This window comes from Limulus polyphemus, unplaced genomic scaffold, assembly GCF_000517525.1.
Source record: "Limulus polyphemus unplaced genomic scaffold, Limulus_polyphemus-2.1.2 Scaffold551, whole genome shotgun sequence".
In the NCBI taxonomy this organism is placed as follows: Eukaryota; Metazoa; Arthropoda; class Merostomata; order Xiphosura; family Limulidae; genus Limulus; species Limulus polyphemus.
Genome location: NW_013666161.1, coordinates 421,155 through 436,511, shown reverse-complemented (window position 1 = coordinate 436,511; position 15,357 = coordinate 421,155). Strand labels below are relative to the sequence as shown.

The 15,357-nt window shown below is 34.9% G+C and overlaps 1 protein-coding gene across 1 annotated transcript in view; it reads right to left on the bottom strand.

Annotated features, from left to right (window-relative positions):
- Positions 1 to 11,417, bottom strand: part of LOC106459045 (40S ribosomal protein S13) — a 16,767-nt gene extending 5,350 nt beyond the window's left edge. The window contains exons 1-3 of the mRNA XM_013918621.2: positions 11,329 to 11,417; positions 7,433 to 7,481; positions 520 to 598 (exon numbers count right to left, since the gene is read on the bottom strand). Coding sequence (XP_013774075.1) covers positions 520 to 598; positions 7,433 to 7,481; positions 11,329 to 11,351 — 151 coding nt within the window. The 5' untranslated portion in view covers positions 11,352 to 11,417. The remainder of the gene's footprint in view (positions 1 to 519; positions 599 to 7,432; positions 7,482 to 11,328) is intronic.
- Between the last annotated feature and the right edge of the window lie 3,940 nt (positions 11,418 to 15,357).

Here is a 15,357-nt window from a genome sequence, read left to right as displayed (position 1 = left end):
AACATTGCTTTATAAACCTTAAAACAAAAAAATTATATTTTGCATATAAAAGCACTGTAATGTTATGAATAATCTGCCAAATTTCATTAACATGCTTACTGACATGAGAAAAACATTGCTTTATAAACCTTAAAACAAAAAAATTATATTTTGCATATAAAAGCACTGTAATGTTATGAATAATCTGCCAAATTTCATTAACATGCTTACTGACATGAGAAAAACATTGCTTTATAAACCTTAAGACAAAAAAATTATATTTTGCATATAAAAGCACTGTAATGTTATGAATAATCTGCCAAATTTCATTAACATGCTTACTGACATGAGAACAACATTGCTTTATAAACCTTAAGACAATAAAAAAAAACAACTGATATTTTGCATGTGAAAACATTGTAATGTTACTGATAATCTACCAAATTTCATTAACATGCTGTCACATTGACAGACTCCATATTGAGAGTTAACCACTGTATTAAGTCAGTTTGATCAGTGAAAACATCTTTGTAAACTTACCAATCTGAGATGGAGTCAAACCTTTCTTGGCCAATTTACAAATTTGTTCCTTTACATCATCTGGAGTTAACTTTAACCACTGAAAAAAGAAATGCTCAAAACTGAGAAACAAACACCACTGAAGGGTAAGCTAGGTCTTTATTCACTACTAGGCTTAAAAAAACAAAACAATGTATTTACAATAGATCTGAGGAAACATGAACAAGTCAAAATATTTTTTGCAATACAAATAAAATTTAAGCAGAATATAATTGAATCTATCAAATATATTAATATGAATGCTTTATGGAAAGTTAATATTTTCCTACACTGAAAATTTCTGATACATACTTACCTGGTCTCACATAATAGCATTTCTTGTTCAGTGCTGCCATCTATATGTGCAAAATTTTTTGCTTGCTACTATCTTTGAAACTCCCACCTACCCCACTATTCTGTGTGGTTCAGCTTTGTTGTACATGCAAATAAGCATGTGACAACCCTCCACAAATATGAGCATGACACTCTCCTGTTGCATCTGGTTCCCTCTATACTGTAGAACTCAATCTTTACTTTGAGATTGGGAACAAGACTGGGAAGCATGAGCGGAGGCAACTACCGGATATATATTTTCAGTAAAGAAAAATATTAATTTCTGATACGATATCTTGCCTCTTCTCACATAATAAGCTAGAATCTCACACTGACTGGTGCAAAATTTACCTAGATGAGCACCCTTCTGAAAGCATCCAAAGAACACCCATTGAGCACAACTTCTCTTGTTAGATGAAAGCACTCATGGGGAGACCTCACCACATCTGAACCAGGTATACTCTTCACCCTTGATAAATGAATGTCTCTAAATGGGTGGCAAAGAGACAAAAATTAGCCATACATGCCCCAGGTATACAGTGGACAGGGCACATCAGACCATAGTTGGGAGATCAACTCCAGTCCAAAACCAGTGGAACTGGGAATGGATCATCTCGTCCACAGTAGGAGGGTCTTCAATCATGATTATCCAACTGTAAACGAGAGATCAACTCCAGTCCAAAGCAGGTGTATCAGAGAGTGGGTAACCATGTCAATGGTAGGAGGAGGGTCCTCAAACAACTGTAGCTGGACGTGACCATGGTGTTGAGTGGCTATGGCATGTCAGACCATAATCAGGGGGTCAACTCCAGTCCAAAACCAGTGGTACCAGCAATAGATCATCCAAACCATGAGAGGAGGAGGGTCCTCTACCATCTTCACCTCAGACCCAGGAACCAGAAAGGAAGGAGCACTTCTGTTCCAAGAATCTAAGCTATCATGTGTGCATACCTAACACAACCAAGACAACCCAGGAACCAACATCCAGACAATTGTAGAAAGCAAGGTGATGGGTCAACTGCAATCCAAAATCACGTGCCATTGGAATACATCATCCAGTCTGCGATAGGAGGAGGGTCACAGCTCACTCACATGCGAGGACTTATGTTGGCTGGTCCAGTTCAAACCATCACCAGTCACCCAGGAACCAACATACAGGTGGTGGTTGGAAAGAGGGTTCCCAGCTGGAGGGGTGAACTGCATGTGACTGAAAATTCTAGTCTAAAAACGACATGGCATCTGGAATTGTACATCTGGTCTGTGGTAGGAAGATAGTCATGCCATCTAAACTGGCAGAACACTATGTCCCTACTCTCAACTGAGTGGGATTGAGTACACTCAGGAGGAAGCCTCCATGGTCAACCACCCGAGCAGCTAGGAGCTGTTAAGTGGTAAAGACTCCTGTACACCACTGGAAGAAGGGGAGAAATAATGCATTGGAGAGTTCAGAGGAATGCAGCAACAGAGAAAGTGTAATGGGTGACTGCGAAACCCTGTTTTTACAAGCAGACCATTCCTGATTTATGCAACTGAAGGAGAGGCAGAAATGGGCAGCAATCCCCTTCTGCTTTACTCGTGCTAATCCATGAATGTATGTTCTGGGACAGATATATTTATGACACAAAACACTGCAAGAAAGAACCTACCAGCAGTCTAGCAGAACACCCCATCTCAATGGTGGGCATTATTGACCTTAGTGTCAGTACAATGCAGATTTAGGAATAAGTATACCTGGACAGGCATCACTTGCCACATAGTGGGATCCAATATAGAAGACGAATGTGACCCAATAAGGAAAAAGAAATTAATAAATGTACCAAATCACAGTTGAATTGATGTGTGTAGTATGGCTACAGGTGTAATGCGATATCCAGATGAGGTCAAAATGGCCACCTGATGGGAGATGAATGTGTTGGTTGTGGTCCACCTGCCAGCCTGGATGATTTACCTCAAATAACAATGTGGATGGGCAGCCAGGGAAAGGTGAGATGTCTAATCTGATGACACCTATAAAACAAATTGTATGGAATCAGGAGATAAGGATGAATACACCAACCTGATAAGTTGGCAAATCAAACTTGTGAGGGTGGTGAGTGAAACATCACTTAGAGAGGAAAGGTTCCAGCAGGTAAATAAATGAGAACAGGAACCATGGAATGAAGTTGTGCAGACAATATAACATCTGAGATCATGCATAAGGCATAGAAGACTATCTGGATCCAAACAGGAAGATAACTGGGAAATGGAAGGTACAGAAATTGTTGTGAAGGAGATGTGTCTGCACAAGCTGCTGACATCTTATGGAGAAACCTGTAATCTAGATACTGTAGAACTAAGGTCTTCTGATAAAAAATGTGATACTTCAATGGCAAAAAATCTGATCTCCAACAACCACACAGAAAAGGGGTTGTAAGGGATAAATGGCATAGGTAGCAGGTTTGAATGGGGTTTGGTAAAGGCGTAAAGAACAACTTTAAGTTTCCGACTGGAAGGAGTAGAGGGCGAACGATCCTGAAAGAACAAACAAAAAAAGGGGAAATGGTATGAGAAGAAAACACCATGCAGTTACAGGAAAAATGGAAGGTATTGGAGAAGACTGCTCAGCAAGATTAGATACGGAAGAACCAAAGTTGAACAGCCAAGTAAAAAAAATCAAAGACACAAGGAATATTTGAATGGGAAGAAGGGTAATCATGGTGCAGAGACTAAAGACAAAAATACACCATTTTCTTTGAAATATCTTGAGAGAACAAGGTGTACAGCATGTAAAAAGATGGAAGCCATACATGTGGATAGTCCAGACTGCCCCAAAGGAGACCAGACAAAAGCTGTGCGTGAAGCCAGATTGTGGTAATTACAGGATGAAACACCAGTGACTGAAATTGATGAAGAAGGAATTTGAAAAAGGAAGTGGTAAATGAGGTGAAATTTTAATGAAATTACTATTATGAAGTACATTATAATTTAAGGTTTTCTATTATCTAAGTTTTATTCCTTTATTTTAAAAATAAAAATCTGAAACACCAATTAAAACTGCAGTTTTTGCTGTCATGTGATCCACTGTGGTTAAAATTCTCAAGTTTAAGAGGTCCACAAGAAACTAAGGGTTCCTAATAATAGACTGTCAGTATAGACAGTGAAAATACAGTTCTAGCAGTCTCATTAGTTGGGGGGAAACTTCCAAGAAACAACATTCTAATATTTCTAAGTTTAAGGTCAGCCACGCCCACTTGCAAAGTCAAAGCTGTGTTGTCAAGCGACACTTTGAAGTTGACTGGCATGTTTATAACCAATAGAAAGAGCATATTTCACACTATTCAGTTATAGCCCGTAGAAACCTCTACCTGTGTATGGATCTGGAGTAGGAAATAGAAAATAAGCTTAGTCCAATGGTCTCTCGAGGGTATGTAATGTTTGGTAAGTGTTTCTCGCCTTATGTGTATTAGTTTTCTAAACAGTTGAATTGCATTTAGATTTTACATTAATATCTTAATTAATTATGTATTTATTTGTGTTTTAAGATGCATATTTGAAATGTTTATGATTTTTATACATTTAACTTGTAGTTTAGTTTACCAAAATGTCTAAGCAGGATGCCGTTATTCGCGTGTGAGAGCGCAAGTGTTTGGAATTTGTGCATGAGACTTGCTCAGATTTGTCCTATAATAACAATGGAGCATGGCACAGGACATGTTGTGGATCTTGGGGATAATGAATAAAAAACAAAATTAAAAATAATCTACAAGTGAAAAGATAAAGATGTGAAATTATGCATATGACAAAGAAATTTGAAACTATTCTTCAAAAATTTAAAAGTTATGTACTTACTTCCATTTCTTAATTTTAAACATTTTATTGCACTGTATGTTGATGATGATATCTGGAGTTAATGATATAATAGAGAAAATGGAAAACAAAATATAAACATTTACCTTAAAAACTTTTGATATTCATTTAGGAGGTTCTAAAGATTATGCAAATGAAATGTGAAAACTCTAAGATACGAAATAGTATTTTTATACTAAAAGTAAAAATCACATTGCATGTCAACTATTCAGATTAAATAATGAATGTTTTATTATAAATAGTACAAAAAAATCAAAATTAAATATTTTTCTAAAAGTACATAATCTTAGGACTGTTCAAGTCAAATTTAAAACTATTTTATCAACTAGTTTCATTTTTATAAAGAACTTTCACGGATGTTGCATACCTACCTACAACGCAAGTAGATCGCAATCAAAGGGTTAACAGACTGCTATGAGATGCAATGCCCCTGGAATATGACATGCCACTAAGCATTTGTGATAAATTTGGGCACAGAACAGGATTTCTAGAGGTTGGAAATACTGTGGACATGAACAGGTGCCGCCTTGTCAATCGAAGTTCAAGACAACTGTCAAGTTGTCAGTAAAAGCAAAAATTAACACTATTGTACCAAATCAAGAATGAAGATTGGGTTCTACAGTATAAAGAGAGCCAGCTGCAACAGGAGTGTGTGTCACTCTCCTCTTGATGGAAAGTTGTCATATGGTTATTTGCATGCTACGATGCAGCTGAACCATGAAGAAATGTGGGATAGGTGGGGGTTTCAAGGAGTGGCAAGCAAAAACAATCTGCACATATAGAGATGATGTAAGATATCATATTCGAAGCGAATTTGATGTTTTGACGATACGTGCATTTCTGTCAATACATTGTGATACCTGTAAAGTTTGATATAGCTAATGATCCTTTAGTATCACTGTTTTTATTCTTTTTTCTGACAGCTGTTTAAACAAATCTGTCAGTGTATCATAATGATACCAGTGGTGGCTGATAAAGGGCAAAAGACCATTTTTAAAGACTTTATTGATTGCAATAGACGAGCGTGTTCTAACTTACTGATTTTGTTTAACTATCTAACTATACTAGGTGGAGTGCATTAAAGAAGCTATTATATAACAGAACCAGCCTAAATATGACCCATCTTAGTTGCAAACAGAAAAATGCAAGTGCAATAAGTGTGTATATATTCTTCCAAGTAAGTGTCCAAAAGGATGGGATTTTGAAAAACTTGAGAACAATTCTAAGTCATAAAAACATTAAAAATTGGAAGCAAAAGGAAAAGAAAGGGAAAAAGAAACTTCATATACTGACTATTGGGTTTGTTGCTGAAGCCATACTGATATGACACTTTTGTCCATCAGTCAGAGTGAAAAAGCAATGAATAATTTTAGGAGTAAAATCAAAGGAAAAATCTGCAAGTTTTTTGGAAGAATATTTATCCCAAGCTTCACAATCTATGAACAACGAATGGCAGAGAATAGTGACATAGTATAATGTGTATTTCTCCCCTTTTCTCTACTAAGGATTGATAACGAGGAGAAAACCATGCGAAACAACTGACCTGCTCAACGCTGTTGTTGTTCCATTAGTTGAAGCTGTTGGAGGTCTTGCAATGATATAGGTAACATTCTTCTGATAGTGTTGAGTCCTCTAATTTTGAAGTACCTGGATGTTTATGCCTATATGCTGTGTTATATTTTAACCATTCAGGGCAACAGATCTTCTATAATTAATCATGCTTGTACAGATGAAGTTGGTTCAAACAAATAAAGAGTAACTTCAGTCACCTTCCTTGACCAACAAAATTACAACTCTATTTTATTCAGAATTTCCAATTAACCATTTATATTCACCATCGTAATCCTTTGCTTTTCTGACATAAATGAGTCACTTGGAGGAAACCGTAATATTTGTCAAGTTTGCTCTATTAAGTATAAGCTATTATGATGATGAAAAGTAGTTCATCCAGTATTAAGTGGGAATCCTAATAAAATGGTCAGTCAGTATACAAAGAAATGTTGCTTTCACATGGCATGGCTCATAGCTCTTCATCGGTATATACAGTTTGATGTTTACACAGGTTGATGTGGCATATACATTCAGTACAAGTGATACTTATGTGGTTTGACATGGTACATATTTCTTATAAAAGAAGTCTTGCACATGATTTATTTACCTAAGGATCCCTCCCCCTTATAAAATGTATTCATTCCATACGCTGGTATTGAATGGACAGTTTACTGTGCAGTGATTAGCGAGAGACAAAAGGTAGCTCTGCAATACTATTTTTACACACCTCTTAATTTGAAATGGAGAATTACGATTGAGTGCGAGAAAAAAAAACTACAGTTTGTGATTTTTATCACAAATGTTAGATCTACTGATGTTCAATGCTTTTAAATGTCTTATACCATATAAATCAATAATGATAGGAAATGTTTTATTTCATTTCACCTCAGAATGAAAAAACTTTTTTTTTAACTGTTCAGTGATATATTCGAGTATAGCACTGTTTTATCAAGTTTTGTTGTACAAGATTAGTACATTTTCAATAGCACCAGCATACTTCACTTTTGGTAGTTTTTTTTGTATTTGTTCAGTTTATACAATTCCCGAATTAGTTCAATTATGTTAATATACTTTCAAGTGTGCAGTAACAACAGCAAAAACTGAAAGAGCATTCCATTCTAAGGCATGATCTTCTGTTATGAGACAATCTAAAATTATAACTTACCGTTGGGACACTGCGTCTATAAGGAACTGCTGACTGGGATATACCCTTGCTGAAAAAGTTCAATTAAGATATTGAATTTAAAACAAAATGTAAAATATACCTTAAATAATTTAAAAGTACATGTCACTGAAAGAAAATTACAGGTACATTCATACTTTGCTTTATCTAAAACAACAAAAACCTCTTCTTATGGGCATGATCAGAAATATGAATGGATGTTCTGCATATACCAACTTTGTGTATGTTTGTGAATAACATTTATACACACACATACTGAATCCTTTACCTGAACAGATATATTACCCAATTAAAGAATAAACAATTATAAAGCACACAAAAAATAAAATTTCCAAACACACCAGGCTTAACCTGTCTAAACCTATCACACTTTTTTCAAGGAAAAATTTTAATTACTGCTTTGAACAATTATGAATATTATGATCAATCAATTAAGTGGTTCTGATAGATTCAGGGTGGAAGTACAAGCAAAGAATTGAAGACTAAAACTATAAGGCATTGAGAAAACCAGCAAATGGGAAAGCAAACAAAAAACATTGTGTATCATTTGATTGCATTTTAAATAGCAACTTGATAATTAACATTATTATTTCACTCAGTTTTTGTCTCCAGACAGAATACATTTTATGAATTAAATGGTTTTAAATTTCATTATAGCAGTGTGTAGTTTACTAACTGTATCCTTACTCTTAACTATTTTTTTTGAGTTAGATGAAAACAATCTAGTTTTGTCATCATTAGATATCCATGACTTAATTAAGAACTGTTTGTGTGACATGGAATATTAACTAATTATAACTTCAAAGGCAGATAGGAGCAACAGAATTAAACACCACAATGTAAGAATACCTAACTATAACAATGCTTTGCATTAGAGATCACTCCATCCACACAGATAATAATTTTAATGTGTTCTACACTTACTTGACATGTGAAGTTTACCGAGTGCTTGTTGCCCAAAACTTTATTGCAGAAATCAATCAAATCAAGAACTAAGGCAAATGGCAAAGTGTTCACTAACAAACACACACTGGTAACTTGTATGCCACACAATCTGTTGTGCCTATTCTCCCTGCAGTTGTCTCATAATCTCTAAGAGTTTGGTTGCTTAGCTGTACTGAGAGTAATCTGATACGTCATTAATCTTTTGTATACTGATCATGAAAAACCTTTTTGCCATTGCTTCCATAATTTAGCAAACAATACAAAAACATTGTCTAGGAATGTCATTTTCCACTGTGCATATAGTCTATTTAAAGAATCTCTTTCTTTGCACCACTGCCAACAATATTTATTTTTAACAGATTTATTAAAGAGTTGTTGTGGCAAATCCTCCATCATACTGTCAATAATAAATTAATGTAGATTAAAAAATAAATAAAGAGGACAATAAACAAGAGTTAACAGAAATGGCATTTACCACCTAAGAACACATTAAAAAAAAAAGTTTGTATTTACAATAATACATGAAACACTGCTCTTAATTTTTAATAGTTCCCTCAAAATTTATAATACAGAAATCTGTATAAAGATGGAAAACTCACCCCTGTGGATTTCTGAAGAAATGTTTAAGTTTTATTTAATGGAGCACCTTACCACCAACATTTATACATCTTTTTTTTCTTCTTTAGAACACCTTACCACTTACAAATGTATGTATAACAGTAATATCTCAGTTTTTACACTGCCTGAAAGAAGCCAGTACTATCTACCCACATGTCACTAGAATATTCCAGAGTGTACATATACATTTTTCTATACCTTCTCTATCAGAAACAAAGTAATTCTGGTACCAGTTGTCAACTGTTCCTGAATAATAAATTTATGTTGCAAACATATGTATATTAAAAACATTTTTTATTTAAAGTTCTCACAACCTACAACTGTATTTTTAAAAATAAGTTTTTAACTATCTAGGCATTTAACCATAACTGTAGAATGTAGTTGACAAAAGAAACTTATGTATCAGTGCCTTACAGCTTTTCAAAACAATACTTCCAAAGGTACACTACATTCATGATAATTTAGCAAGGCTGTAATTGAGGTAAAAGTTTAAAATCCAATCCCTCACAGCATTCCTTGAATTTCTTTTTTAAGTGCACATTTATGCACTCTTTTGTTTCATTTTGTCCACTGAAACACAAGAGGAAAAAAAAGTTTATTTCCCTGCATATTAACACCTGTCTGAAAAATAGCCTGTGAAAGAGAACTGCTTTCCTGTTGTTCTTTTAATCCTATTCATCATCATATAGTTTCAATAAAATTGATGTATTTTGTCCAATTTTGCTTCAACATCCACATTGTTTGCTAGAGTATTGCAGACAAAAATTTTCTGTCACTTTCTATGAAATTAACTATGCAACAATTTGCCTTGGATGCAAAGCTAGCTCCAATGGTTTGTAATTTTCACACCTTTTTGTTTTACTGGCAGTCAGGATTAATAATAGATTATTTGAATAACCTATGCAGAATTTCACTGATCTGTAACACTGTACAGAAATACTCATTCAGTGTGAGCCATGGGCACCACAGATGTGCCAAATACAAGATGAAAACATGTTTTAAGTATTTCAACATTTTCAGACCATAAGATTATGTACAATTCAGCTACTATCATATAAAACCAATAAATGAAGGCAGTGGCCATATTTACACTCTTTTATTCACCTTAACATAGTTTTCAATAAAATTGAGATCTTTTGTCTGCATTTTGCTTTAATGTCCATAGTTCCCTATGACTTTAAAAAGTTTAAAGCTATATTTATGCAATAACCACTACAAATGTGCAACAATATGATTTTGGACTGTATTTTCAAGTCTCAATTAGGTTGATCAGGTTATGCTATGATTAAACTGGGCCTATTTACTCTTACACTTGTAGATCCTATATAATTCACATTTTGAAGTTAATACTGAATTTTGTATTTCAGATATAGCACCAAGCCAATAGCACGTTTGGTAAGTATCAAAATTCCACTATGTTTGATAGTATCTTTCTTCTAACAATTTCACTATCTGCACATGAATAGCATTAATATTAATAATAGCACACAGATAGCCATATAAACCACATTTTAAACTAGCTTAAATATAACCACTATGATAAACAATAAATGTTAGCTATTGTGGCTATCTGAAATTAAGACAACTTAGCCACATGGCCAAGACATTTTATTTTTACTCAAAAGCAAACACTGATTAATAAACTGACGACTTAACACTGCTTATACATTAAGTATAAGTATAACTAGCAATGTGGTAATGACAATGTTGATGGTTGGAAATTGAAATATTTAATTTTAAATTAAAATTTAAAGCTTACAAAAAAAAAGAAGAAAAAACCTAAGCCCTACACATAAGGATAGAGTTAAAATCAACGTACATATTCGTTTAAAATACTTGGGACACTTGGGTGCTTTTCCAAGACTCGAAAGTAACATGGTTAGCGTGAGAGCAAAGATGAGTACCTCCAGAGACTACGGTACAGTTAATTTGAATTCGTAAACAGTAAACTTCAAAGTTAAGCTTTTGTTGGATAAATAAATTGATGTGAAGGATTCTATTTTATGTGTTAGCATAATATTGTTATTGGATGATGGGTAATCTCGATGGGCCCAGTGGTCAAGTTCTTAATATTTTTAACTTTATGCGTTCACATCTTACTTCTAAGCCTAACGTTAGGTTATGTTTCAGTGAATAAAAACGGCGGCCATTTTCACTTCGATGTTCCACTTTGGCATTTTCCATAACATGTGGAACTCTTTTACGTAGTTATAGCTTTCCCACAAAATTACATTAAAAAAGTAGAACAGAAAATCAAAATGCTGCAAAAAAACAACAAAAATACGTGTTACGAAATGATATTTTTCTCAACTTACCCAGGAGCATGCATACGACCCATCTTTACACCTTTTTAACCACGTTGTGAAGAGACAGCATACAAATTACAGTCAGATTGTAAGAAAACGTGACACCAAAGTTACTATTTATTATTATATAGAAGATTGATTTTTTTAAATTTGTTATATTTTTCTCAAAGAAAAATTATATTAAAAATATGTATATTTATAAATTTAAAATATTATTTTTATACATTGAAACTTTTCTCTTTCATGTTTCTTAGTATATGTTTCAGTTGCTGTGTTATTTTAATATATTTTACTTTATTTCTATTGCAGTATGTTTCACTGTCTCTTCTTTTGTTTAACATTTGTTTCAGATATTCTCTTAGATGATAATTTGTATTATAATCTTAAAATGTTCCTAATTATTTCGAGAGACGGATTGTTTTACTGGTAAAAATAGAACTATGATGATGTATAGTAGTTATCAAAGGCGTACGTAGAAGTATTTTAAAGGGCTGCTACCCTGTTACTTTTGGCGGAATAAAAAGAACTGAATAACGAAGTCGTACTAGAGGGTTCAGGGGCTTGCTCCTTCGAATTTTTTTATAATTTTCACAAAAATGATGTATTTTAATAGTATTTCAGACTATTTTTTACACCTTTGAATATGTTTTATACATATGTTTGCAAGTTAGGGGCGCACCTCCCTGCCCAAGGGCGCCCGCAGAAAAAAAATAGGGGAGTCAAGTAACTCAAATTTGAAAACATTAAGAAATCGAAATACAAATTCCTTATGATTTTCCAATAACATAGAAAAATAATTTTACATATCTAGTAATTTTTCTTTTTTAAAACCCAGGGGGTCAAGTGACCCCCTTGCCTCTTCCTGTGGGCGCCCATGTCCCTGCCCATTCCGCTATTCGCGTGGAAAGAAATAATTAATTAATTAAATTCTTTATAGGTGATTTTTGCGTATACTGTAAGGAGATGTATGTATATATAGGCCCGGAATGGCCAGGTGGTTAGAGCGCTCGACTCGCAATATGCGGGTCGCGGGATCGAATCCTCTTCACACCAAACATGCTCGCCCTTTCGCCGTGGGGGCGTTATAGGGTGCGGTCAATCCCACTATTCGTTGGTAAAAGAGTAGCCCAAGGGTTGGCGGTGGGTGGTGATGACTAGCTGCCTTCCCTCTAGTCTCACACTTTTAAATTAGGGACGGCTAGCGCAGATAGCCCTCGTGTAGCTTTGCGCGAAATTCATAACAAACAAACAAACATGTATATATATATATATATATATATATATATATAAGGCAAGAGGTGAAATTTATGCACGAATAATGGTTGGAAACGGCTTGAATGGGTAATGAAGAAAAAGTTTAGTATAAGTTTAACATAACAGCAAATGTGCAACGTTTCGACAAGGTTTTGTCATCATCAGGTTATTATGGAATAATAGGTAGGCAAACAACGACTTATAAGTATAAGAAAGCGTTTTATTGGTGGCAGAACATACTACTTGTTTTGTCAAAACATGTATTATATTTCACCATCAATAAAAACTATTCCTTATGCTTATAAATCGTTGTTTGCCTACCCATTATTATATTAGTATAACGTGCTTCCTTGCTCAGGCTATTATGGAAATATTATTCAAAATATAAAAACTTCCCAAGAATCCGACACTTGCCCCACCCACTCACCCCGCTTTTGAAATTTGGTATCTAAGCAGTGGAATAGCATAGAATTATTTGTAGCATGGTTCCTGCAAAATACTTGTATTCATTCCTATTGGTCAGGATTCATTTTCAAAACCTGTAATGCTTTCAATTTGTCTTTACATTAGATATCTGAAGTGGCATAACATGTTGTTATGGAATGAATGAATAGCAAAGAGTTATGCGTTTCCAAAAAAAAAAACTCTACAATATTTGGAATACAGCATGTTTCGTTGGGTTTGCTAGTTGTTGCTGGCTTTGAAAACTACAATGTGTCATTCACACAAACAAGTGAAACCATTAATGTCAGTAAGTTGGTGTTTTAACTAACTACTACCGCAGCACTTCTACTCGCTGACATTTTCAAAGCCTCGGTAATTTTTTGACAAATTGAAATCTTCTGCCATATGCACACCAACATAAGCAGCTATCAAGCAGTCGTTTTATTGGAATAATATACCAGAGAGTCAGTTTGTGGAGTTGTTGTTTGCGTGTTATCATTAAATCTTATTTTAGCCGAGTTTCACTTTGCTGATCTTCGATAATTTTTCTCTTCTTTTGTGGCGGGTTTATCAGGATGGTATTTTAACAAGACTTTCGCAGTGAGACATCATCAAACAAAGGTGGGTCTGGAGCTAATTCACATTTGAATTATGATTTAAGCTGAAAAAGACCTTGGGGCTCATACGTTATTCTACTAAGTACCTGCTGATGGTTCATTATGACAGCTTGATCCCTTATCTTCATTCCGTATTTTGATATTCATGAAAATAGTGTTGAAAAAAGTAATAATAATAATGAAAGTTAGAAATTTTAGTAAGTTCCCTGTAAGATAGGGAGTCTTATAATAAATGTATTCTGATGTCCCACTGTATGCACATTAAACTCTTTTTTTACATATCTCATTCTGTTGCTGAGATATCGAATTTTATTTGTAAAAAGTCAGAATTCCCCAATTAGGAGGTTCGAGAGGCAATGGGGGAAGCAAGGGTCGAATGTATAGGGATATTTGATACGTTACATAGTATGTCCCATAACAACTTTATGACAAATCTAAGCTTTTTCGTAAGTTTGTCCAGGTCACCCCCTCCTTAAAAGACCTTTATTTCCTGGGCTATATTATCATTATAAGTGTCCAAAAAACATGGGTATCACCATATTAGGATTTGATATTTTTCTACATATTATTGTAACATTGATCTTTCGTTGGGCTTATTCTTTTAGATTATCTGGTAAAAGTAATGCCAAGTCCAGTCCTCCTAACGATAACAATGTCAACGGCTACTCTTTCCATTGGTGTGCCAACTTGATATAACTTCATTGGAGCACGTCCCTTATGCTTGGGTCCCCTTTTAGCACAACATGTACTGCATGTCCATTGAGTCACCTACGACAGAGATTTTACTGGATAGGTATGAGGCAAGATGTGGAAGAATGGTGCAGTCTTCTTAACTCCGAGATGTCCTCCTGTTAAACTATCATGGGATTGACGCAGCACAACTTCCGTAACTTTCTCGGTATAACTGTTTGCCAGGTCGTCACTTTCCCATCTGCAGTTTCCATCTCCAGAGAAGAATACCATCTTCAAGCTTCAACTGGTTCCATTGTGCCCAATAGTTCTTTGTCACAGGGCTTAAACTAGACACCTTCTCCCAAGCATGGCGCAAAACACTTGCTTTTAGAAAATCAATTATTGGATTTAAATCTTGATCTTTTTCATGCTCTGCTTTAATATCTATACCTGGTTCCATTTCACCATCATCAACTTCTTCAGTTAGTTCAACCTCTCTTTTGCAGCAATGTCTGCAGTCATTTTTGCAGGGTCTTCGGCTCAGTCCATTGGCATTTCTATGAGATTTTTCTTCTCTATATTCAGTATCATAATTATACTGGTCTATCTTTCCGATCCAACGTGCCAGTTGTCCCTCTGGGTTCTTTAATGATCTTAACCAGCGTAATGCAGCATGGTCTGTCCTGATGGTAAACCTAGCCCCATAGAGGTAAGGATGGAAATATGTCAGACTCTTTACTATAGCAAGAAGTTCCTTCCATGTTACACAGTAGATCCTTTCTGGTCTACTCAAGACCCTACTGAAGTAGGCCACCACATTTTCGTTTTCGCCCACTTTCTGAGACAACACTCCTCCAATTCTGACATTACTAGCATCACAATCCAGTATGTACGGCAGTGAGGGATTTGAAAGCTTTAAAAGTGGAGATGAAGCCAATTTTTCTTGCAATGTTTTGAAAGCATGCTGCAAAAAACTGTACATTCGAACTTCTGGCCTTTTTTCGTCAAATCATGCAATGGAGCAGCTATAGTTGCAAAGTCGTTCACAAAC